Source organism: Strix uralensis, chromosome 1 (assembly GCF_047716275.1).
Source record: "Strix uralensis isolate ZFMK-TIS-50842 chromosome 1, bStrUra1, whole genome shotgun sequence".
Classification (NCBI taxonomy): domain Eukaryota; kingdom Metazoa; phylum Chordata; class Aves; order Strigiformes; family Strigidae; genus Strix; species Strix uralensis.
Window position 1 is genome coordinate 44,469,980 of NC_133972.1, and position 26,568 is coordinate 44,496,547.

Genomic DNA, 26,568 nt, shown 5'->3' on the forward strand with positions numbered 1-26,568 from the left:
ATCCAGTGCTAGCCATGGTAATGCTGCTGATGCGTCAAGAGTTTTGAAGCACTTAATTTTTCTGCAAGTCCCTTAAAATAGGGGATGTTTATCTTTGGCCAACTCTAGATATCACTATTGTTTTGTGCAAATATATTGGTGTTATGAAGAGCTGAGCATCACATGCATATTGGGGTGTATCTCCTGCTGTCCACAAAGGACAAGCAGCTATGGCTAATGTATATATATGAGAAAAAGGAATTATTTAGCTAAGATTCCTGTAGTTTTGCAACCTGACCTTGTGCATACCAGAACACTATCCATATATAATAGCATCTTCTGTGTGAAATACAGTAACTCATGCTGGTAAGACATGCTAGATTCTCAGAGCAGACATTCTAGACTCATCAAGATTCCTAAAGCTCAAATATTTATGTGGATCCTACAGAGGAAGAGAATTGAGGGGGTTCACCTGTAAGGAAACAGAGAATTTCTGATCATCCAGGAAACATGTAGAGGTCTGCATACACACATGACCTTCCCCTAAAACTGGGGGAATTCACCCTAGATTGGCATGCCTAGGAGCTTCCAGACTGACAGAATGCCTGAACTGTCTCTAAACCGAACTGCTTTCAAAGGATTTTGTTTAAAACGGAACACATTGCCCACCCCCCCTACATTTCAGCTGGTGTAAAATTATAATAGCTAGTTCCTTTCAAATTCCAGTTTCAAAATATTTGGAAGTAAGGGACGTTAAATGTGGAATTAGTAAGATGAGCAGTTGTTCAACTCTTGACTCCCAGTACCAACCAACTACTGGAAGAGACTACTTAGGGGGGGGCTGTTGAATTCTGTCCCTGGAAGTTTTAAAGAACTGGTTCACTCTTGTCACATGTAACGTGGGTATAACTGATCCTGCCTTAGGACAAACTGATGGGTTAGGAGACTTCTTCAGGTCCTTGTCAGCCCTGTTTTCTGTGATGCTGCAGCCCATAGCAATAGTGGAAACTTCCAGTAAAACAAGATTCAAGAAGTGCAATCTCTTTGGTTGTTGAATTATTCATGTAAAATTGAGGGTTTTGCCATATAAGTTTAAAAGAAATATGTGCACTCAAAAAGAGCATTCCGGATTGGGCCATGCTCAAAAGCAGTATTTTGTGACTGAATTCAGTTTATTAAAAATGCATCTTAGTTAGTATGCAAGTACTTTTATTTAACTTTTTTAATGAATAATCTGCTTTAACAAAGGTACTTTATCAGTTAGGTTCAAGGTAATCAATGCTTATCAACAAGCATTGCTGCCAAAAAGCAAGTACCATACATTGCACAGCTACAATAAAATACACCTGATATTTTAGAACTACTTGTTATTACAGCAAATTCATTTAAGAGTATATTTTTTATTATAAATTGGGTTTAACAATGTCATGTATCCAACTTGAGAGCATAAAAGTTATCCTATTAGAACTTCCTTCTTAATTAAAATGCCCCTTATATGGTATAACTTACCGTGGCAGCTCCTGCTACAATTATATGAGGTTTTGCCACAGAACCCTAAGACACAAAGTAAAAAGGAATTAGTTTTTAAATATTCACTAATTATACAAAACAGAACAAACAGTTGCTGCCCCAAAGGTCTGAAAGTTATGTCTAGGACAAGGAACAGAGTATGTACTCAAACAGAAGAGTACAAGGAAATAAACAGTGCTGATCACCTCAGTATGAGTTTTGCCTTGGTACAGCAAGGGTTTAGCAGCTCCCAATTTTTTGCAGTAATCACAGAAAAAGAAGAATGAATGATTAACTTCAGCTATCTCGATGGAAGGTGTTGTGCAAGAATGAACAATAGAGTAGCAAAGAATCACCAGGGGCCATTACTAAATAACCCCAGTCTATTTAAAAGTCAACAAAGGAAGAAACAAGAAAAATTTAGTTGCCAATCTGTAAATATGTAAATCGTTATCAGAATTACATACATAATTTTATCCTGAATAACATGACAACCTGTATCATAAACATGTAAAATAATTAGTATGTAATTTGAGGGAAATATTGGGGAAAAAAAAAAAAATCAAGACATATACTTGACTTTCCAAATTGCCTTTGTCCTTCAGTTTGGAACACTCAACATAAATATGAAATCATAGAATCACAGAATATCTCAAGTTGGAAGGGACCCATAAGGATCAAAAATGTTTTGTCACATAAAAGTGGAGCCATCGCAGACACAGAGGAAGTGAAATGCCAAATCAGAGTAAAATCCTTTCAGCTCTTAATAGGATGAATCAGCCTGCTCCTAGGAAGTACAGCTTTTCTAGTTTGGTTTGAGGATTTCTTTGGCCCAAGTGAAGCCATCCTTGGGAGACCAGGAGATGCCCAGAAACATATACACCAGTAAACATTCCCCTTTCACCATTTTGATGTCAAATTTCAGATCTCTGGTACATAACTGACTTAATATATGTGATATGCTGCCATTGCTGGACTCCTAGCAATTATAGTTGTGTGTATGAAAAAAAAAGAAAGGTAGTAGTCCTCAGTCAGTTGCTGTGTTTTTCTAAAATAAACAACTTTTTAAGACAAACCTCAGTCCAAGATTTGATACGTTGCCTCATAGAGCCATTAACTTCTGGATACCACAGGAAATCCTGTAAAATAAATGCAGATTTACTCAAGCAGTAGACTAAAAACAAAAATTCAGAAAACCAATCTAATTGCCAGCAATTCAACTGTGAAGGAAAAACACTCACCCCAAAGTGAGGTTTCCTTTACAGTTAGCATGAAAAGTGTGACATCTTGCTCTAGCATGGAAAACAGAAAGGAAAGAAAAAAAAAAATTGAAAAAAACTCCAACCCACAAAACTTTGTCCCCATGAAAAAAGAAGAAATTTTCATTCGTAGTTCAGTTGGGATCTCAACAAGAAGGTAATTTTTAGCTTCTGCCAAATCGGATGTTCTTGGGTTTCCAATGCGATCAGGGATAAAACCAAGCTCACATCTATAACTTATTTATTAGAACTTGCTTTTTGCTCAATTTCCCCACAGTTTTTAGCAACAGGTTTTCTTTCTTTCAGAACTTAACATAATTGATGGCATGAAATCATAGTTTTCAAACAAAAAGAAAACCTAACAATTTACTTTACAACTGTTTAATGGTGCCACAGCCATTAAATGCATCTTCTACTGACAACTTTTTAGATGTCAGGAGTAGTGCCCAACCTTTACCTAGAAGGACAGTCTAGACCTTGGCTAGTACTGTTATGTCTCCCAGGTAAAGCCATGACTTCCTACCACCTAGTTACTCCTCAGGTGCAGAACTATCGAATGGACTACAAATACACATTAAAGTGAAATGGCAGGCAGAAACTATTGTGAGGAAACTTTATAATGCAGAATGCAGAACCACTGACAACAGAGAGGAAACCTCTATCTTCCACTTGCATAGACCTAAAGATTTTGGTAGTTCACTTGAGTACTGTCAATTCACTATTTGGCAGGAATCTGTGAGCAATCACGCAGCCCTCTGCAGTGGCTGAAAGACGGAAGGGTCAGTATGATGACTAGAAAGGACAAAATTAAATTCTCCACTTGTTCCCAGTGATCTTTTCTTTTGTTGGTCAAGCATTTTCCACATTCAAATTATTGGGTCACAGCCATTCTGAATGTGAAAATTCAGCTACTGTGCCAACAATGTCATCAGCAATACGGCATCAAAACAGGAAGCAGCAGACTAGGTATATATTAACTACCCAGATATCTCCCAAAAACCCAAACCTGCCGTCTCAAATCTGGTGGTTAGACATCTACCAAGGCCTAAGGAGTTTTGAAGATGTAGTTCTGTGTCAGGCTACACCAACATAAATCACACTGTATCAGCCCCTTTGTCATGTCTTGTGTTCTGCCCCCTCTTTTCCAGCACTCAGATAACCATAGGATGAGCCACATCAGACCTGACCAAAAAGGAATACTACAAGGTAAGTTTTCAGCTGAATTGACTCCTAAAACAGCCCGCTCCACTGCTGTACCAGGGCTAGTTACAGCACAAACACAGGAACATACTGTGAAGGGCAACAGAGTGGGACAGCATAGGCTTAAATTGCCATGGGCTCACATTCTAAAATGTTATTCTGTACCTTAAATCTTAACCATGTACGCTAACAGGTACTGAAAACTCACTTGCAGACAACTCAGCAAATACACTGCTGCTTTGCTTTTCATGAACAGAGAATGAGTTGTCTCCAGGGCATAAACAAATACATGACTAGCAGAATCCCAGTGCTGCTGACAGCTGTCATGGGAAGCAAAGAAAGCTATTGAGGACACCAGTTCCATCGCCAGGGCAGAGGAGAACAGAGTCCTTCATAAAACCTACCCTCAAGTACTTTGTTTGTTTTCTTTTTTTTAAATATCCACATTATAATCAACATTGTGGTTATTTCTCCATGCAAAAACAGTGGAAGGCATACTTGTTGGGATAGCACAGACAGCTCAATGGCAATTATGACAATTACCACTCCAAGTAAGTTAGTCCCAGATACATATTCTTACAGCAGTGGAAGAGTAAACTTCCTGGCAAAAGCCATTCTTGGGAAGGCCAAATTATAAGATCTGACAAAAAGCAAAATTATACACGCTTCCAGAGCTTATGGCCAAAGCTAACACAGAATACAAGTACTCAAAGCCAAAGACTCTCACAGAATCTTATTCAAAATATAATACATTAAGATACACTCCGATACATTTTGTGGAAAATTTATAAAGAATGTTGATGGTCTAAAGCTTCTTTTGACTTTTACAGCACTTGTGGAAATCTGAAAAATTCAGCTATGACTGCAATTTGGATCACATTGTATGAAGTAATATGATTATGGCTTGCAACTTAATGCTAGGTAAAAACTTACCACTTTAATTGAAGCAGATTTATCTTCAAACAGGATATTTCCATGCTGTCAAAAAACCCAAATCAAAAAAGCCAAAGTAAGACAAACTTTCAGAAAGAGAAAAAAAATATTTACATTTGTATGTTAATTTGCTCTCACCCAAAGGTTTATCTTCAGTAGAAAGGATTTTTCTTGCATAAACTTGTCAGTATACTCATGCAAAATGTTTATGTTACTGTCATGATAAAACAAGCTGCTCGCATAAAGGGTTATTTTTCCTGGAAGAAATCTATCCAACAAAGTCTGAAATGCTTTCTGTTCACTCTGTTACAAAGGTGTAATATATTTTCCTAAATTTAGCCTCCCCAAATGAAAAAAACTTAAGACTTTTTTCTTTCTTTTCTTACACTTCCTTTCCCCTAGCCTTCCTCTTCATCTGCCCATTTTCTTTGCACAAAACAACCGACACAGTTTTAATTAAAGAATAAAAGAAAATAATCTCAGGCAGAAATAACGTCTGGAATGCTGAGTGAGACTGTAAGAAATCAGAAAGGAAGCAGTCAGATACTGCATACACAGTCCTCCTTTAAAACATTACTAAATACTAGTTTCAATCCTGGTCCAAAAGAACAAGTGTATTTCTCTTCCATAAACTGAGATCTTGATTTCATAAATATTTGACAAAAGATACCTCTCAACTCAAAATCAAGTATAGCACTCTACCATCTCACCATCACTTTTGGGCAGCTACTGTGACCTAACCAACAGGTAAGGAATACCAGAGTTACTGAATCTATCAATCAAACATCTGGTTTTGACAAGTGAAAATGACTGCATGCTGTCTGCTGGACAAGCCACCAGCTTGCACTTCTAAATGACAGAATTACTAAATAATTGACGAATTTGATGTACAGTTGAAAGTTAAACGTGTCTTTTTCCTCACATATGAGCATACATCCACGAAGGGATATACCTAAGCAGCATGATCCAGCAAAAGAAATTAATTTTCTGTTCAACAAATGATACAGCTAAATCCTTTCTTACTGCTTTCACCCAGCAAGCTGCAGTCTACATTCTTCACCTCATAAAATTCAGACAGCTCTTCAGCAGCAATCAAAAGGAAGGTAAGACCAGAAGATGGTTTTAGTTTCAGCTTCAAGTTAGACCTGGAAATCTGTCATTGCCCCAAGGATTTTTATGAACAGATTAGATCATCAATTTAACTGACATTTAAAATGACAAATTAGAAGCCATGAATTACCCCTATTTAAAAACACACAAAGGAGCAATAATTTTCTCATCAAGAAACCCAATACGAAACATAAGTTGCTATGGGACAAGTCAGCTTCATTAATTTATTCCCAGACTACCGCAAGCTTTCTCTCAAGCTTCCTAGTTCACTTCTGAAGATCCCCAAACATTTCATCTATACCCAAACAATTATCTTGGTCTAATCTTGTTCTTCTCCAAAAGACCTTTCTGCTGCTCTTCTTCCTGATGGCTAGGCTAGCAAACAGTGTAATTACTTGCTTTTTTGAAGTTTAGAGAAGAGTTATGTGGTAAATTAGAAACAAAAACATCATCAAACTAAACTATCTCACCTTATTTCCTTCTTCCTTGACTTGAGGATTTATGAGTTTTATAAATGAATAGAACAGCTGTCGAATTCTAGAATCTCCTATAAACACAATATGTTTGTCTATGAGGCAATTTTTTGCTTCACTGTAAAACAAAATAGCAACATTCGTGTTACAGGAAATTTATATTTTAGCAAAAAGTCTTTAGAAAATCTACAGAGCAATATAGATAATTCTAAGCATTATATCCTGCTCTAAGGAATGGTAAATCTTTTTTTAAACATGCTGAATTAATAAAAAGTTTAGTGTAATTTGCGTAGAAATGAAAACGAACTCTCCTGCTAATTTGATTAGGCTAATTTGATTTGAAAGCGGCTTTCCTATTCTGTGGTGCTACAAACACAGTAGTTTCAAAATGGTAATATACAGCATAATTCTAAAAAATAAAGTTCTGTTGCTAGGAGGTAAAAAAAAGAGAAGGGCAATTTTATTTGGGATTTTTTTTACTTACAAGGTCAGCATTTTCCCTTTCAGCAATCTGAACAGTGATATGTGAAGCTATGCAGTCTCTTGCGGCTCTCCCTAACATGTATCAGTACTACTATCACCAACATTTATTTGTATTTCTATATATAAATACAACTGTGGTAAACACTGTAGACACACAGTTCATGTACAAGGAAGAAACTTCTTTTTGATAAATGTTGCATATTTTTGAAAGCCCAGATAATCAGCTATAAAGTGAAAAATAGATGACACTGCAATTACTACAGTGTAAAACATGAGTTTCCTTACCTATTTTTATATTTATGCATCATACAACTGTGGGGTTGCCATACTTTTTCTCCAAGAAATCTTCCACTGGACAGAAGATACTCACATGTATCGCCACCTTTAAAATGTTATATTGAGATTAGAATTCAGACACATGAGAAAGTTAAAACATAGCCCCGTTACCATTAAAAAAGACAATATTTGAAACACAGGAATTGAAACAATCAACAGCAGTAAACAAATTTAACTTACTATAAAAACGTCTTGCACAAGTTTCTGCAAAACTGCATTCTCACTTGTTATAGCACATTTCTGTGTAAATCATTCCTCTATCCACAAAATGTTAGTGATCCCATTGCTGCTGTCAGAAAGATGTTGTGACCTAGAATGGTGTTTCCACCAAAAGATGCCAATCCACTGTGCTATCTACTATCCAGGATACAAGGATATGAAATTAAAGAATACAAGAGTTCAATATAATAATCTTCTACACAGAATCACCATACAACATGAATCTCAACATGAGATTTGCAAGAAAGTCCCTTACATGTCCTTACTTAAGACATAGCGGTCACCTTGGAACAGGTGAAATTACATGCTGGGTTAATATGCAAAACCAAAAACATTTACACGAGAATTGCTGATCATTCTGAACTGCAGGTACCTTTTCCAGTCAAGAAGTTTTACACTAATTAGGATTAATCACTTTACAGATGGTGAAGTTTCAGGTCACTTTAAGTTCATATAAATAAAATGTCTCAGTTGTGAAATCAGTGACTGTTATCTTCCAGCAAACTCCATGTCAGATTCTGCTGCCTTGTAACTGAATACAACTGAACACCTTTCACTGCAACAGAAGTTGCCCTCCAACATTTTTGTCATACTTGGCATTTCGGAGCACTGACAAACAGTGAATCAGTGGTGAATGGAATGGCAGGTACCTGTGCTAGCTTGTGCAGAAATAATGTACCACAGCCTGTAGTTAACACTTTCTGTGAAACCTTGACTTCATTAAACTCAATGGAGAACTGCTCTTTTACTCCATCTAAACTTTCACTCATTCTAGAGTGTTTTCTACCCACTTCTTTTCAGGGCTGCTGGGAGCCACACATTATGAGACAGACTTTCTGCTCCAATTATTGTGAGAAAATCTGAAGCTTTATCTAGAACTGCAAATGAGACGAGGTGAAGAGGAAGAGATGCAAACAGTGTGAGGTCTGAGGTCTGTAGTAATGAGAATCTACAAAGCACAGCTGATGTCTACTGAGACCCAAGCTCACAGTCCTCAAAGATCAGTACTATAGCAAAGCTTTTAGGAAAAAGAGACAGAGCCATGGTATCACTTCCCTTATGCTTAAACAAAGGCTTCCACAAGACCACATTACATCAATTAAAAAAAAGTTTTTTAAAAAAAGGTTTACCAGATAAAGAGAGACTTTCTACATAACATTCTGATAAGAAAACATATCCTAAGTTATGGTCCTAAGATCACAGTGAAAGCTAATTAATTCTTATATGCACTGAATCAACTCTGGGCTTGTTTGCTTCCTTTTGGGGTTTTTTGAGTTGGACATAGGATAATTGGGAAAATGTCTTATTTCTATAATTTCCCAGTAGTGGGAAGAATGACAAAAGTATCTATATTGAAACAATTTTTCTATAAATATTTTAGACCTATGGGTAACTGTGGTGGTTTGACCTTGGCTAAATGCCAGGTACCCACCAAGTCGCTCTATCACTTCCCCCCCCTTTCCCCCTTTTTTCTCAACAGGGCAAAGAGGGGAAAGAAAATAAGACAGGAAAACAAAACAACCCTTGTGGGTAAAACAACAGCAGTTTTAATATAAGCAAAGTGAAGCAAAGGTCCGCGCGCAGAAGCAAAAAAAAGAAAACAGATTTATTCTCTACTTCCCATTAACAGGCGATGTCGGGCCTTCTCAGGAAGCCGGGCTCCAATACGCGTAGTGGTTGCCTCGGAGGACCAAGGGTGACCCCAGCCCCTTCCTCCTTTCTCCCAGCTTTATACTGAGCAGACGTCATATGGTATGGAATATCCCTTTGGTCAGTTCGTGTCAGCTGTCCTGGTTGTGTCCCCTCCCAAGATCTTGCCCACCCCGTCCCACTGTGGGGGGAAATGTCAGAAAGAGCCTTGGTGCTGTGTAAGCACTACTCAGCAGTAGCCACAACACCAGTGTGCTATCAACACCCTGCCAGCTCCCAACATAAAACACAGCACCATGAGGGCTGCTATAGGGGAAAACCAATTCTGGCTCAGCCAGACCCGGTACAGTACAAACTTTAGAGAACATTAATAATTACTTGGATGATGGAAACATATCTGTACTTCCAACAAATATGGAATGAGGATCTTTATAATCCTGCATGATCACAGATCTTTCCAGATAACTCTTGCATTAACATTGGCAGTGACGTTCCTACTCTAGTTTATGAGCTGATACTCAGCTGCCTGCTCCTTCACAATCCACCCAGAAAAACAAAAGGTAACATTACAAAAAACATTAAACAGAACACATATTTAAAGTATAGTTGACACCCAAAACTGTTAGTTCTCTCTTGCTTCAGAACTCTAGCGCTGTCCTACTCGGGACGCACGAAGAACATTTCCGATACAGAAATATAGACAATGCAGCTCATGTATCCTGCTCCTTGAAAGAGTATTAGCTTGGAGAAAGGAAGAAGTGGCAGCTGAAGACATCTTCTATCCCTATCTTCCTCCCTGACACTCCTCCTATCTGTTTTCATGAAAATCAGAAAAAGACAACATAAACCAGACTGTATTATAACGTGTTACTCCTTGGCTCATTTATCCAACCAAACCCAACAGCAGTAACACAATCAAGTAGCATTATTTACCATGACCTACGGCTCCTCATTCGCTCATTTCAAAATGCAACCAGACTTATTTTCTCTCCCAGAACTTCCATTACTTACTACTGCGATTGCATCATGACTTCTAAATAACATGAAGAATTATACAGTCTTGAAAAAGGTCTGGATAAATGTCACGTCCCGCTCAGACGAGGGAGACAAGTGACTCAGATTCGCAAATCCCCAATGGAGCGGACAAGTCTCCAAGTCCAAACATTTATTAACTACCCACAACGTACTAATTGAACACACCATAATTGGCTAAGTATATAGCAAGTTGTGGCAAGTAATACAATATACCTTGCATTTCTTAATGGGAAAGGGGAAAGAGGGAGATAGAGGGAATAGGGAAATACAGATCACCGGTCTGGGTTTCTGCGCTGATCCCACCAGCGAGGGTTCCAGGAGGCAGCCGTCTTTTTCGCTTGCATCCGTCTTCTTCGCTTCACTGCACACTCCAGGGCCCCCTTTCTTCCCCCTCCTTGATTTATACACACTTTCCCTGGGTCCGTCCCCTAGGTTGACCCACATACCTACGTATCCCATGTATGGGGAGGGGTAAGGTGTTTCATAGGATGATGTAATTAGCATGATCATGTTAGCCTTTGTTAGCATATTGAGGGGTGTTAACTTTAATATACATTTCATGCATAATGAAGCAAAGGTCATTCACCGGACAGATGGCCCTTGAAATTTGTCCAGGTGCACCAGAGCAGAACCATCCTGTCTCCACAGGGCTCCCTCCTCCAGCTGCATCTTGTGTTATTCGGGCAGCCTTATCAGCTTTGACCTCCACAGAATGCACCCTGTGACTCATAGTTTTGTCTTGCAAGTGTTTGAGGCATTTCTTCGATCAGCCTCAACTTTTGCTTTCTCAGGCTGTTCTTCTCAGTTTCTCGCAGGCCTGGTTTCTCATCTCTCACAATAAACATCTCAGAGTCATAGCCCTGGGTTTGGGTTGGTTCTCTGTGAGCAACCCACATAACATACTCCTAACGTGCAAGATAAAATGACTTTATTAAAACTCATTCTTTACTCCCTATCTCTCAGCTTTGGGAGCTCTTGGTCAGGCAGATTTTGATGCATAGAGAAAAATGTGTTAAAAATTTAAATAAAATATATACATATGGTGATAAGCTCCTATTTTTTTATCATCAATAAGAGTCTATTAATCACCCCAGGGTAGTTCAGGAATTCCTTCAGATTGACCAGTAACCTCTCAAGCAAATCCCTGAGATACCACAAATCAAATCAACACTTCCATCCTAATTGCAATGCACATGCACTATCTGTGTCAAACTGATTAATTAGTGCACAGCAGCAATGGGATGTGGCAAATGGCCAGATGCAGAGAGCCACATGCTTCTGAACATTTAAAGGAGCTCTCATGAAAGTATGCTGAGACCACAGATGTAGGCTGAACTCGGGAGGTTTCCAGAAAGGTAGTCTCTGTAACTCTCCTACTTTTCAAACGGTACAGGTCACTCTAGGTCAGCAATATCATCTTTTTTTTCCAGTCTGTACCTGTTTCATTATTCAGTACAGTACCATTTCTGAACAGATTAAAGAAAAGATCTTCCAGAAGTAGTTTATCAAAGCCTTTCTGCTCCTCTTTCAATCATTGCTACTTAAAAGACAGCTGCTGATCCTGCTGCCAAAACTTCTGCAGAAATAGCTCAGAACAGAGCAGATGATCTTTACCTACTTTTAAAATATGTTGGCATAGCTCAGCTTTGCGGGACAGACATTTTTCTGGTAGAAAACATACATTCAGAATGACCATAGTTTCACTTTTTCTTAAGTGTTTCAAATAAAATCCTGTTTCTATACTTCAGCTTTCAAGCAACATAATTTCCTTGCTTCCCAAACATACACACTTATGTAAACTGTCATTTTGACCAAGCTGCATAAAACTGTCAGAAATAATAAACAACATTATCAAACTCACATTGCTTGTGATCAGATTATGAGAATAGATAACTTACAGTTATTACAGCTACTGTTACAAAGCCCTCCGTTTCGCAGATGATGAAATGTAGGAGATAGATCAGAGTGATGTAAGCGTGAACTATGTAAAAGAAAATCCACCATTAACTAGACTCCCTCTGAAATCCAGGGACTTCTGCTGAGGAAGATGCATAAGAAAATAAGGACGGTTATTCAGGGTCAGACCAATGGTCAGTCTAGCCTGGTATTCTGCCTTCAACAGGGGCCATAAGCAGATGCTCAGGGATGAAAAAGAAGAGGGCAAGTAAACATTATGTTCTTGTCTAATATTCTTCCAACCATGTTCAGTTCAGGGACTTCCTGAGCTGGACATGGTTTCTACATATTTTGTAGAACCTTCCACAGATTTCTTTCTGACAAAGTCATGCAGTCTTCAATTTTTTAGCATCCACAGCATCCTTCTACAAGAGTTTTCCATACCCACCGCTGCTGTTTAAAGAATCACCCGCCTTCATATTAAACACTGTTTCTACTAGATTCACTCCGCACTCCCAAGTTCTTCCATAGAAAAAGACAGTTCATACTCAGGTCTATCATGATTTGTAGATCACTATCAACACTTTCCCAATTCAAGACTGAAGAATCTTAGTTCACTAAATCTTTACAGGAGAGCATGTTCCATATCTTGAGTTCATGACTCAAGCTCGGTAGCTCTGCTCTCCACGCACTCCCATCATAATTACCCACAAATAAAAACAATCCTCCATCCTACAGTATATTTAATGAAACAACATTCCAAACATCACACATTGTATACATTTTAAACATAGAGATAATATTTTAGGCCAAGAAGTTATGCCTTCTCTACCAACTCCAGATACTGAATATCCCAAACAATATTAGAAAGCTCCTGAAACTCATTAGGAGCATTACTGATGTCCGATGTCTTTCTTTAAACATAATAGTTGAAGTTTTGTGGGGAACGTGAGAGAGGAGAATAAAACAAGACTGAAACAGCAACCAAGATAGGAAACTGGAGGTCACAGACAAGACAGTGCCTCCAAAAATGCCCAAATCTTACTTAGATGAAATACAAAGCAGCCAAAGCACCACTCTCATTTTAATATACCACACCTTCCTCTTAACCATTAATAAGATCTTAAAAGAAAAACAAAAACCTGAGAAGCCCAACCCAAAACCTGAGAAAAAGAAATCTAAGTGCCATTCTATACACAAAACACAGACTATTCTTTTTAAGCTCTTCCTCTGTGCTTTGCGTAAATTATCCTTCCAACATACTATCTTTTATTTTCATCAAATGTTGCACTTAGATACTCTATGGTATACAAAGAGTATAAGTTCTCTGAACTTTATTATGCCCATTATTCTAATTTAACATTCCTCAAAATCATGTTTTTTCCATTGAAATTGTGAAATCTCCAAGTCTTCCAGAGACTGCCAGAACAGACTATGTTTCACAATGCTTTCTCTAAAAGGCACACTCTCTATTTTGAAGAAATGGAAATTCAGTTATTCTCTATTATTCAAAACAAAAATGTAGTTTTAAACAAGATTTATCAGTGCCGATTTTAAGAATGCAAAATTTTAAATAAAAATTTATTTCCACCAAGGTTTAGGACTGTATCTTTGAAATATGATAACTCAAAAAATGCACAGCACTAACTCCAACCGGACAGTATATAAACATGTAGTCCACTCTTCACAGAAGCTGTATGCAAGTTAAAGACAGTCCTTAACTTCTCTTAATTCACTTCCAAGTTTTGCAAAAAATGTAGGCAACCCCTAAACAGGATCATTTCCCTGAACATGAATTTGACCTTCCACAACCCCAGTTCAGCATTTTTTCATACAAGTAACTTTTATACAAGCAAGTTTTACAGGGAAGTGCAGTGGGCTGTTCCTATCTATAGTATGTATTTGCATGACTGCGGCCAAAATTAGCTGAAACCTTTACATGTAAAGATAATCAGATAAAACAAAGGAGTTCTAACTAAAGTCTCAATCATCCAAAAGCTCCCAAAGGAAGCCAAGACAAAAACAACCGCTTTATAAAACATATGCATGTTCTTAACTTTAATTGATGCCTTGCGAAGTTTTCAATATTGCAATGGGAGAAGAAAAACAGATGACAATTTGCACAACATGGGTTTCTAAATTGAGTGAGATAAACTAGGCTACCAGAAAGTTAAAGCATCCAACTGCCACTCATTTGAAATCTTAAAAGTACAGACACACTGAAAACACAGAATATCTATATATTAATACTTTCACGCTTACCCAAGAATAGTGAGAAAAAGGAAAAGTTATGAAAGAAGCAGCCGTTAAGTGCCTTTATCACTTTTAGAATGTCTACCTCAAAACCAACAAAGTTTTAAAACTACCAAGGACTCTTTGCATACCCATGCTCGTCCCACAGAAAGAAGGATTCACTGACAAACCTTCTTCCTATGTACCACTCTCTGTCTGGTTATATAAAATTTTTGTGGCTTTTTCCTTCTAAATGAATTGTCCAAGTTAAAAACTGCACTAGTCTCTACTGCAGCTGTCTCTAAGTTTCAACAGTGTCAAGGTGCTTCTCTGGCATAAGTCTGATTTTATAAATAATAGAGGACATGAAATAACAAAGTGTTTTGATTTAACATGTAATTTTTCTTCAACGACAACTCTGGTCTTTGCCACCTTTTGTATGCCCTACAGGACATCAGGATCTTGTATGCATCATCGGGCATGTCTAACTCAATGAGACTGAAATTAGGCACGTGATTCATGTGTCCGTTATACAGGGAGGTGCTGTTTCAACTAATGCAAACTTTAGGTTATCAGTTTCTTCAGACAGTAAAGATCCAAAGATTTTTGGTGGGGGATGGTGGGGGCAACAACCTCCCACAAAACAGATTTCACCACTTTTTGTTCATACGCACCGCTCTCTTCATTTCCTCTGTACTCCTGGACATCTATGAAAGAGAGACAGTATCCACATGGGTGGCTAATTCATTGCTAAATTTCTTGTTTGCCCCACTGTGGCAGACCATATGTTCACATGAAAGAGTTGGTCTTGCCTGCTCTCCTCTTCCTGACAGCAGCTAACAGCAGATGCTCAAAGTATAAAAGCACAACAGAGCAATCCCTTCCCTGGCATGGACTGGCTTTCACAGCCCAGCAACTTTGAGCGAGAAGTGCAGCATGTTTGCAGCCCCACCTCAACCAGCCTCTGCAAATCAGGATAACCCCTGATAAAATAAAATCTTAGCAACGTGTTTCAAAATGTCTTCTGTGGAAAAAAAGTGCTTTCTTCTGATCATTTTAAATGTATTGCCTGATAATTTCATTTTCTAGTTAATACCTTTTGTGTTATGACACAATCACAATGGATTTACCTTCTCCCAATAATTCATAATATTTGAGGCCATTACCAAGTCACTAATTTTCTGTCCAGGCTACAGAATTTTAAGCTATTCCATTACTTCTTGTACAGAAGTTGTTTTATTCTTCTGCCATTTGTATTGCTCTTTCTACACATTTTCCAAGCCTTATTATACCACTACTAAGAGGGTACAACCACCACTACTAAAGAGGGGGTGATCAACATCACTGACAGTAAGCAAGGTGCCAGTTAGCTTTAGTCGTGCAGTACCACAGTGAAATATTCTGGTTTTTCATTAATTGTCAAAAATATCCTGACATTTGCTGAATTTCAGGTGTATGAGACCACTGAAGGGTTGCAGAATGATCTCTCAAGCACCTCTGCTTTTATCTATTCTGAAAACTTGTCTGCTGTAAATGCTCCACCCTCCTTTTTAAAACCATGTGTGCCTTTTGAATGTTACTTGTTCAAAGGAGCCCAAACTGGTAACCCTGTATTCACTCTCACTCTACATCCTATTTTTCAAACAGTTACAGGAAAGCCTCTCTCTTACCCTAACATAGCTTCCAGAAACTAAAAGCCTTAAGCAAAGCAACTTGTTGAAAGCTTTGTGAAAAACCATACAGACCATACCAACTTACGTAAAGGCCTGCAGATTCTCACCATTTTGCGATTTGTGACTCACCCCCCTCGTTAATTCTCCCATAATAGATCATATTTATGCATATTCCACTTTCCTTGTAATCTGCTTGATATGGCAACCCCTATTTTCTTAGGCCAGTCTTGCAATCCCTCTTTAAAAAAGCATCACAATTGCCACCCTCCTTCCATTTAGTTTTGCAAGTGATTTGTGCCTTAAGGAACACAGCACACCGAGCAAGTTCAATTACTTCACACTTGAGCTTCTGTAGGATTCTGTAAATGCTTCCGTGTCTTGAAACTTCGTTCTAGTCAGTTTATCAGACTTACTGACATGCCAGCCAGAGGGTGAATCTAGGGAACTGCATCCATAAAGATCCCTACCCCCTTTGCCATTTCCACAATAAACTGCCTCAGCCTTGTCTTCCGCAGACACTGGCAGCAGTCAGGATATGACACCAGCTGTCCTACCATAAACAGAGCCGTGGTGATCTCTCTGTGGATCAACTTTTTGATTTACCAAAAAAAAATACTACATTTTTTAGTGTGAGTTGGAAACAAGAAAATATTTCCTTTAGCGGTTCCATTAGCGTTTATGGATCATGCCAAGATTCACTGCTTCAGGGCCAAAACAACCCCAAAGAAAAGGAATCGGCAAAGCTCCCCGCACCCCCGTAACTGACGTGTGCTCCTGTGCAGCTCCCTCACCTTCCCCAGATCTTGGTTACTGGCTTGTCCACAGCCACTAACACCACGTGGAACCAAACAACTCTTCATTTCGCTTCATCCACCAAGGAGGCTGCATTTTGTTATGTTTGAGGCAATGGTTCAAGCAGTAAAGGAACATATACCAAGCCTTATACCAATTAAGATTTTAATCAGTAATTGCCTGGTAGAAGTCGTTAATCATCCTGTACAGTACAAGTGACAGGGGAGAAGCCACCCTCTCCCCCTGCAACTTCACCTGCAGCCGCACAGCCGCTGCACAGCCCGCAGGCAAGGCCCCGAGAGCCGGGCTGCGCCCGGGCTGAGCGCACCGCACCGCCGCAGACCCCGCGGCTCGCACACGCCCGAGCCGCGGGGCCTCCCCCGGCGGGCGGGAAGCCTGAGGCGACCCCCAGGCCGGGCCCCGCCATGGGGCCGTCGGGCCCCGCCATGGCCCGCCGCGCCGCTCCCGCCGCTGGGTCCCCGCCGCCGCTGTCCGCAGGCTCGCTTCCCGCCGCCGCCAGCGACCATGCCTCGCCGCGCCGCCCTCACCGCCCCAGCCCGCCGGGGCAGGGGTACGCCTCTCGCCCCCGCCGCCCCTCGGCCCCGCCGCGGCTGCTCCGGGCGGGGGGACCGCCGCCCTCCCTGTACGGCCGCAGTCCCCGGGCTCCGCCGGGGCTCCGCCTCCCGCTGCCCGCCAGCCGCGGCCCCCCGCGGAGCGCCCGCGGCCGCCCCCTCACCTCGGTAGCGGCGGGAGGCGGCGTGGCAGGCGGTGAGGAGCAGGACGGCGCCCAGCGCCAGCGCCTTGGCGCTCCTCACGCTGAAGTAGTAGTTGATCTCCCGCTTGCCCCCGGTGTAGGCCAGGGCCGCCATCTTGGCTCCTCCATGACAACAGTGTGCGATGGAGCGGGCGGGCGCAGCGGGGCAGCACTGGGTCCCCGCTGGCGGCGAAGGCAGACCCCGCCGGCTGCCGCCGTCCCCACCGGCGCGGTCCAGAGGAGCCCGACGCCCCGCTGCCGGGGCGGAGCCGCCGCCCTCCTCCTGGCGTCGCCGCTTCCCCTCGGCCGCCAGCGGGCGGCCCCAGCGCTCGGCTCCCCGCCCCGCGGCGGGCGGTGGGCTGCGGCGGGGCCCCGCGGGGTCGGTCCGAGGGCCGCGGCGGAGGGGGCGGCTGCGAGGCGGGGCCCTCGCCGGCCCCCGGCGCCTCGCTCCTCGCCAGGGGGTCGTTGGGCCTGTGCTCCATGAAGGAGTACCTGGGCGAGGTGCAACACCTGAGCCGGTACGTGACTGCTGGCACTGGGCAGCGCTGGCTTTTTTCCAAGTAATGCGATTTTTCAACACTTGGCACTCTTCAGCTGACATGGAAGTGGTCAGCCCAGGCTGGAGGCGTTCACTCCCTCTGAACGCGGGTAAGACTGTACAAGGAAGCTTGTACAGGAAACCACGTTCATAGATGTACAGAAAAAATAAATATTAAAAAAGAAGGAGGGGGTGTTGTGCATGAAATGCTGAAATCTTACGGAAGCGAAATACTGTGCTTCCATGGGAAGTTAATTGAGTAACTGGGAACTCTCAAGTAACTGGGTTACTTGAGTTACTTGCCCTGTGGAAAGGCACAGGGCAGCAAATCTGCTCTCCAAAACCTGGCCCTCACCAGAGGCGGTGATGGGAAGCTACCTGCCTAACCTGCCAGGCCTGCAGTGGTCTCAGGAGACATGTTTCCACAAAATAAAGTGAGCATGTATAAACCATCTAAACCATATATAAACAAACATAAAACTACGGAAAAGTGTTCCGTATGGATTCGTGTAAGTATGGGAAAGAAATAGCAAGCAGTTGTCAAGCTTCAGGTTCATGATGAAGTACTTACTGTGCTTGACAAATCATAGAACCATAGAATGATAGAATACCAGGTTGGAACGGACCTCAGGGATCATCTGGTCCAACTTTTCTTGGCATAAGTGCGGTCTAGACAAGATCACCCAGCATCTTGTCCGGCTGAATCTTAAAAAGTGTCCAGTGTTGGGGAATCCACCACTTCCCTGGGGAAATTATTCCAGTGGCTGATTGTTCTCACGGTGAAAAAGTTTCCTCTTGTGTCCAGTCTGAACCTCCCCAGGAGTAACTTGTACCCATTTAGCTCCCTTTCCATGTGACTGCTTGTGAAAAGGGAGTCTCTATCTTCTTTGTAGCCACCCTTTAAATACTGGAACATGGTGATGTCCCCTAAGCCTTCTCTTCTCAAGGCTGAACAAACTCAGTTCTCTCAGCCTTTCCTCATATAGCAGGCTTCCCAGTCCCTTGATCATCTTTGTGGCCCTTCTCTGGACCCTCTCCAGCCTGTCCACAGCTTGTTTGCATAGTGGGGACCAAAACTGAACACAGTATTCCAGGTGTGACCTGACAAATGCTGAGTAGAGTGGGATAATGACTTCTTTATCTTTGCTGGTGATGCCCTTGCTGATGCAACACAGTGTCCTGTTGGCTTTCTTTGCCGCTGCAGCGCACTGTTCACTCAGACTGAGCTGGCTGTCCACCACAACACCCAGATCCTTTTCTACAGAGCTGCCCCCCATGTTGTCCCACAAGCGGGGTTGTCTACCCAGTGTGCAATACACCAATATACAGACAGAGCAGAGGTATTTTATTTCTTTAATGTTCGTGCGAAGAGGGGTGCTAGGTGATAATTCCACAAAGCCAGCATGCCACACAAAAGAACTTCAGTGTATTTATACACTTCAAACTATGTGAATACACATTTACTATAATGACCATTTCTTATCACTTTGTCCCTCATTGGTTAACAACATGTCTCGATTTAAAGTTGCAGTGTCTTTTAATTATTCTGCTCAAACTCAAAGGGTGGAGGGCTGCAATTCTTTTTGGTCTTAAATTGAGTCGGTGGTTGTGGTCTCTGCCTGCCACCTTTACCTTTCCCCCAGTTACCATAGATTTTTGCCGATTTTCTATTTCTTTGGCAATTACTCAACTTTGAGCACCTTCAAGGCAGGATGTTCCCTTTTTACTGATCTTTTAGTTTCTCTTCAAGGGTATAATCATTAGTAGGGCCTCCATCGTTTACACATAGTAACCAGGCTCACACAATAAAGCCTCAATTCCCTGTCCTCCTTGGAGGATTTAAATGCAGTGTATCTAATTCTAACTTGAATAGTGTCACTATAACCTAGGTGCTTACTCAAACATAGAGTTTTACCCAAGTAACACCCAGCCAGGTAGATCCCAGTCTGTGCACCACTCCTGGATTATGTTTTCCCAGGTGTAAGACCTTACACTTGTCCCTGTTAAGATATTCTCTCTCAGATCCAGCAGAACTCTTCTCATTAGGATGGGCAAAAAAAAAAAAGAATGGAAAAGGGTTTTTTTAACTGAGCAGGTAAATAACAATCATGAATTATCTGAACACAAAAAAAATTTGGTTTTCATTTCATCATTCTTCCATTTCCCTGTCATGCAAAAACCACTATTCTGGAAGTTCTGCAAATCGTTGATTTTTATTATTCATTTAATAATGTGTGAAAAAATATTTGGGAAAATAAAAAAGAAGTGAAACATTTGAAACAAAACCAGGAAGTCTACACACTGCAAGCAAAGTTTTATTTCCAAATATTATCTGAAAACCAAAAGAACTTAAAGCATTATGCAGACATAATGTACATACAACATTTGAGTTCTAAGTATTCTTTTGATGTGCACTGTTACTATATATTCAGTGTATGTTCCATTTCCACCCAACCAATGTCTTTATTATCTGCTAACATATAATCTGTATTTTCTTCTATTCAATTCTGTCTGTTAATTCATTCACTTTCTCAGCAATGTTTTTAAATAATAAAAACACTTTACTATTTTAAAGTGCTTAGGTTTATTCTCTCAGGGAGAGAAGGAAAAAAGGTATCAGGTAAACTCCCAAGTGTACAGATTTGTAGTTACTGGGTTATTTTTTTTCTTAAAAAACCCAACAAAACCAAACAAAGAAAAAACCCCACAAACCTCCCCCCAACAACCCAAACAAACCAACCCCCCAAAACCTGATCATAGTATGGATTCTTTTACTCCATAAATGAAAAATTCCTGTTCATGTAATATTTTTTGGTCATGAATCATTCAAAAAGACAATAATTTTCAAAGCCTTCTTACTGTGAACAAACTTTATTATTTGTTAAAATATTCCTGTTAGTGCTTAGCTTTCTTTGTCCTCATTTCAGATACATTCAAATGACAGCTGCAAGCATTTTACACTTCAAGAAGCAACTTAAATATTTTTTAACAGCTTCTCTAACTGAAAGTATTCACTAGAATATTTTTGTTGCTTTTTGCACTGTTGTGCATTAATGATTCTTAACAGCCTTACAAAATGTGTCTTTCCTGCAGTCAATTGAGGACCACAGATACTCTTATTCATTTGTTTTTATAACATTTATTCATGAACAAGGAGGATTTTTCATCCAACCAACAGGTTTACTTCAGCCCGTCTCATACTGCAATATAACTCTGTTAAGTTTGCCGGCTGTGTTGCAAGTCTGCAAGGTGCATTTATGACTGAGCGTAGCTCCTCAAAACTTACCCTAATTAACACTGTTACTAGAAGCAGTGTAGGTGCAGAAAGCATGTAGTTCAACTGGAGCTCCTGGAATGTTGACTCAGCTTCTCAGTTAGGATGGCTGCAATACTTGAACAGGGAAATTTAACTTTTTCTCTCAAAATTAAAAAAATAATTAAATTCTCTCCTGCAAGGTAGTTTCTCTGAAGAATTCAAGGGGTCTTCAGTTAAATCAGCTTCTTCCTATGAAAGAACAGCAGAAATAAATTAAAAGGTTATCAAAACAACCATACTTTTGTTTACATCTATCTCAGAAGATTACAACATTCAGGAAGAGTAGCTGTCCCACAGCCTTTGGAGGGCTCTTTCAGATCTGCTGCCTGCCGCTGGAAGTCTCTGGGCAGTCCCCACTTGTGCTGAAGCACCGACACTGGCCTTCAGTGATGCCTAAGAACTCCGTGTGCAGATTACATCTCCATTATTTTAGGACTGTACAAACACATGCTGGTACTTGTTGCAGTTTGAATATCTTAATTAAGACAACCCACCTGTATATATTAAGTATTTACGTGGATGTGAGCAAGGCTCAGCTTTTGCTTCATTGCTCCTCTGGAGACATTGCTTAAGTGTTTGACAAGAGGGATCTCCCTCATTTCAGCCAGAAGCTTTTGGCTGAAGTGCCATGAGTTAGGAAGTGGTTTACATGCATGCAGTTTCACTTCTTATGGATACCTCCTTGACTTTCAGAAGGCAATTGAATCTGGCATCATTACATATACCTAAGTAATTCACACCAAAACTACTATATATAAAAGGCCTGGTATAAAAGGCTAATTAGGGATTGCTAAGTGCTCTATGAAACCAACTCCAGATGTGAACTATAATTAGCTAGAAACAGCTCTGTAAAGTGTATGCCTACTTTATTTTCCTGTCTGCTGATAAACTTAGCATGCTGGAAGTAAATCAGAAGAGCAGACTGCTAGCTCTTCTGATCAGTCAAACCTCAGCTTTTGGTTTGCAAATGCTAAAGTTTCGTGTTGGCTTTCTGCGTGCTCTGCTGGAAGCACCAAAGCCCGTCAGCAGGAGGGGAACACCTCGAGCAGGCACAGAGAGAAGGCCCAGCGAACAGAAAAGAGGTTCCTTTGAGAGGCAGAGGAGATGTGACGCTACTGTGTGCATGGGATGATGTCTATGAATATTAAGAGTGAGAAGCCACAGAAGGGATTTCACATTTCTATTTTCTACAGATGTAGCCTTGGCTTAACTGAATTTATTATTTTCATAAGAGACTGTGGTGTTATGTATGGTCACTAATGACAGAAGCTAAAAATATTACTATGGTTTTCAGCTGCATTACTGTCGTGGTTTAACCCCAGACAGCAACTAAGCACTATGCTGCTGCTCACTCACTCGCCCTGGCTCCCAGTGGAATGAGGAGGAGAACTGGAAAAAAAGTAAAACTCAGGGGTTGAGATAAGAACAGCTTAATAACTAAAATAAAATATAATAATAAAATATGATAATAATGAAATAGAATAATAATTGTAATGAAAAGGATTATAACAGAGAGAGGAATAAAGCCCAAGACAAATGATGCACAGTGCAGTTGCTCACCACGGGCTGACCAATGCCGAGCAGTGACCCGCCCCTCCCATGCAGCTCCCCCCAGTTCATATACTGATCATGACGTTCTATGGTACGGAATATCCCTTGGGCTAGTTCGGGTCAGCTGTCCTGGCCATGCTCCTTCCCAGCTTCTTGTGCACCTGCTCGCTGGCAGATCATGGGAAACTGAAAAATCCTTGACTTAGGATAAGCGCTGCTTAGCAATAACTAAAACATCAGTGTGTTATCAACATTGTTCTCACACTAAATCCAAAACACAGCACTGTACCAGCTACTGGGAAGAAAACTAACTGTTCCCTGCTGAAATCAGGACAACTATTTCCCCTATGTGTCAGTATAATAAAACAATCAGGAAAGATGGGGTTCATCTCACCTAACTCCACCCACTTATCGTGAACCAATCGATAGTGCTTAGGGATATGGTGTAATTGAGAACAGTCAGTGTGAGGTTAATGGTTGAACTAGGTGATCTTCAAGGTCTTTTCCAACCTAGATGATTCTGTGATTCTGTGATTTTAAACTAATCATCGACCTCCCTTTGTAGAACTGGTGCAAGTAAGGTGCCAGTAATTTACTCATAAATCGGAATAAGGTGGATGATTTACCATCAGGAATGGCAACCCTCTGTTGAATTTAGATAATAAGTTTAAATTGGACAGATGTCATTTACACAGGTATAATTTAGGTGACATAATTGTTCTTTTACTGCTTCCTGACTTTGCTTGGCAGGCTTGGTGTAAGAACTTTGTGCCATGGGTCAAACCTGGCATGCACATACGAGCTTGATGATAAGCTTAGTTCACAGTAGATCTCCTTCTCTTGATTTTCCTGTTTTCAGCATTACAGCCACGTGTAGTTTCTGGAGTTAGATCTGCTGTCCTCAGTCAAAGGCACAAGGCAATCCCAAGGACTGTAAGCATGTAAGAACAGATAAAGTGACCACTGTAGTATAAAGTCAGCTATTACAGAGAGTTGATATTTAAACATTCTCATTCAGAGGAATACTAGGGCATTCTCATGTGATATTTTCCCTTTAGACTTTTTATATGCTTATAGGAGTGGAATTAATTTTCACAAGTATGTATAGCAAGGAATATAGGCACCAGAGCTAGAAGAAAAATTGTGACTTACCTCTAATCCGTAAGTTTCATAAGGAAAATGTTCATATGTTCATAAGAAACATACCGCTTGCTATACACTAACTGGAATATTCTCTACATTACCTTACAGGTTGTGTTGAATAATTAATCAATAGGATCTGCCATACCCCAAACCATATCACATCTTAATTTAATTTGTGCAGCATTGTCAGATTGCTCTGGTCATATTGTAATTCCAGAAATAAAGCTGTATCTCCAACAGATTCCTGGGCAGAATAATAGTTTCAGTAGTGCAGCTTTTGCTTCAGCAGCTTTTGTGTACTTGCCAAATGACAGCATCAGACATTTTAATGGCTGCGTTTTCAGCATCATAATGGCAATCAGTCTTTCCGTAAGCATCGTTTCCATGTGGTGTGTGCATGTATGGTAGCCATTTATTGCAAATATTTGATTACACTGATGAAGAGGGAGCACAGAGTAAGAAGTTTTTTTCTCAGTGGACTTGTTCAATAAAGCAGTGTACCCTGAGTACTGTCTCAGCCAAATATGAAACAAATATGCCACCAAATCTGTAATATCTTGAAAGTCCTATCACAAATTACTTCTTTTACAGATTTCTAATTTTATAACAGTTATAAAAATGGTTCCTCAATAGTCTGTACTAAAATCAAGCTGATATTAAGTGAAGTAGTTTTGAAATCACACATAGAAAAGCTCTATTTTGCTTTAGCACTATGAGATAAATACATCTGCAGTTCTATAACATGAGGCTTAATAGTTTTTTCATTTTAGGTTTCTGTGGATCTAAAATAGTGGTGGATTGGAGGGATGGAGACCGGGAAGGGAAGTAGGTGGATTGCAAATGTTAAAATCATTCATCCTCTTCCATTAAAGACAGTCAAGAGGCTGCACCTTTCTGCATCATGGTGTGTGGCCATCACTGTGCAGCTATGCAGTCTTGAGTCCGGACTGAGACCCTGCATGGCTTAATAATGCAAATCTGTTTTTCTTTCAGCTGCTTAGATTCTTATCCTCAAAGCTTTGTATTCATCAATGTAATGGGTTAAGAATTTTCAATTTAGTTGAGTTTCTGGGTATGTAGGTACTATTTTTTTTTCTATTTCCCCCCTCTCTCTTCTGGACTCCTGGTTGAGAAAAAATGGCAGTTACTGTTACTTCCTTGTCAAACTGAGTTATCCTTTTCTCATCAACACTTCGTTTTCATATTGTTCCTCTTCCTGGTTCCCCCTTTCTCTCCCAAATGTGTCTCTTTAAAATTCAGAGTTCTTTATATTTATGGGGCAGTCTTTGGAAGCCTACACAGGCACTGTCCAAGCTGTGTTGTGTTCATGGAGCATTAGAAGCCTTCTCTTCTAGCTGCCAGCAATACAGATGCCATTCTGTAATTACCGTGTTCTCTTTAAAACAGAGAGAGAGAGAACATCATTTCCACTTCTATCAGTGTGATATCTAGTAAAAATCTTAACACTAATCATAATCAACATTCTGTGCAGTGCATTAGTAGTTCGTCTGATACTGGTCCATTAAAAAATACTTAGCCTTGAGTTCAAAAAGTCCTACATCAAAGTCTTGGGCAGCTTATACTTAGTGTGCAGCTAAAAATATTTCCTGCTTCAACAGTCATCTTTGTCACAGGTGTTAGGTAAATGTGCTCTGATAAAAAAGCCAGGTACCTGTGTGAGTGCGAGTTGATTTTAATTTCTTGATTACCCTGACACGAAGCTGAGAGGCAAGAAAGTTCCAGGACAAACTTTACAGAAGATACTAACTAGGGAATATAGCAAATGAACTAAAACAATGTAATAAAAGATTGCATGAAAGAAATACATAGGCAGAATAGTTTTATAAATTTAACAGAAGGGAAAACAACTTAGTACTGATTGTTTCTGCATTCTAAAATGTTAAAGAACATTAGCTAAAGAAATGTTAAAAAAATACTAGTAGGTGGTCCAACTGTTAAGGCTAAGTCTTGCCTAAGTCATCTTAAGATTCAGATGATGAGCCGTAGGAGATTAAAAATTCAATGCATCTTGAAGTGTAAACATCTGAACAAGCATGGGATTCATCCCAGAGGAGCAGTGCCTGAGCACACATCCTTCTAGGGGTTATTATCTAATTACTAATGTAAAGCTGCGTTACTACAAATCCAACAGGAAAATATGTTAAAAAACCAGACTTTTCATCCTGTCTCTAGGCCAACTAGATCCAGTCTTTAGCCTACTTTTTATACTTTGTGCTAATGAAACAAATCTGGTCTTTTTTTGTGCTCAAATTCCCCACTGCTTTGTTTCTCTTTCCCATGATATCATCTTGAAATAGCTTAACCCTAAAGATGTAGCTTCTTAATTTATAAAATATTAGAAGTCCTATTAAAAGCTCTTTAAAAGTCTTTTCACACGGCTACTTATCCACTAGCACTGCTTGGATAGGCTTCACTCTTATTTCTACTCTAGGTGGAATATTTTTGCTACGTGCTTGCACAACCCTA

The 26,568-nt window shown here is 40.3% G+C and overlaps 1 protein-coding gene across 4 annotated transcripts in view; it reads right to left on the reverse strand.

Annotated features, from left to right (window-relative positions):
• CASD1 (CAS1 domain sialic acid O acetyltransferase 1) overlaps positions 1-17,831 on the reverse strand; it is a 34,986-nt gene extending 17,155 nt beyond the window's left edge. For 2 of the 4 annotated variants that reach the window (XR_012628320.1, XM_074864174.1), the window contains exons 1-6: positions 17,516-17,831; positions 7,232-7,328; positions 6,461-6,581; positions 4,881-4,925; positions 2,565-2,627; positions 1,489-1,533 (exon numbers count right to left, since the gene is read on the reverse strand). Coding sequence is in view for 3 of the 4 variants with exons in the window: in XM_074864174.1 (XP_074720275.1) it covers positions 1,489-1,533; positions 2,565-2,627; positions 4,881-4,925; positions 6,461-6,581; positions 7,232-7,328; positions 17,516-17,648 (504 nt within the window). In the remaining variant the exon portion in view is untranslated. Of the gene's footprint in view, positions 1-1,488; positions 1,534-2,564; positions 2,628-4,880; positions 4,926-6,460; positions 6,582-7,231; positions 7,329-17,515 lie in introns of those variants that run through there. The other 2 variants (XM_074864188.1, XM_074864197.1) reach the window with 2 other exon arrangements.
• Positions 17,832-26,568: the final 8,737 nt, after the last annotated feature.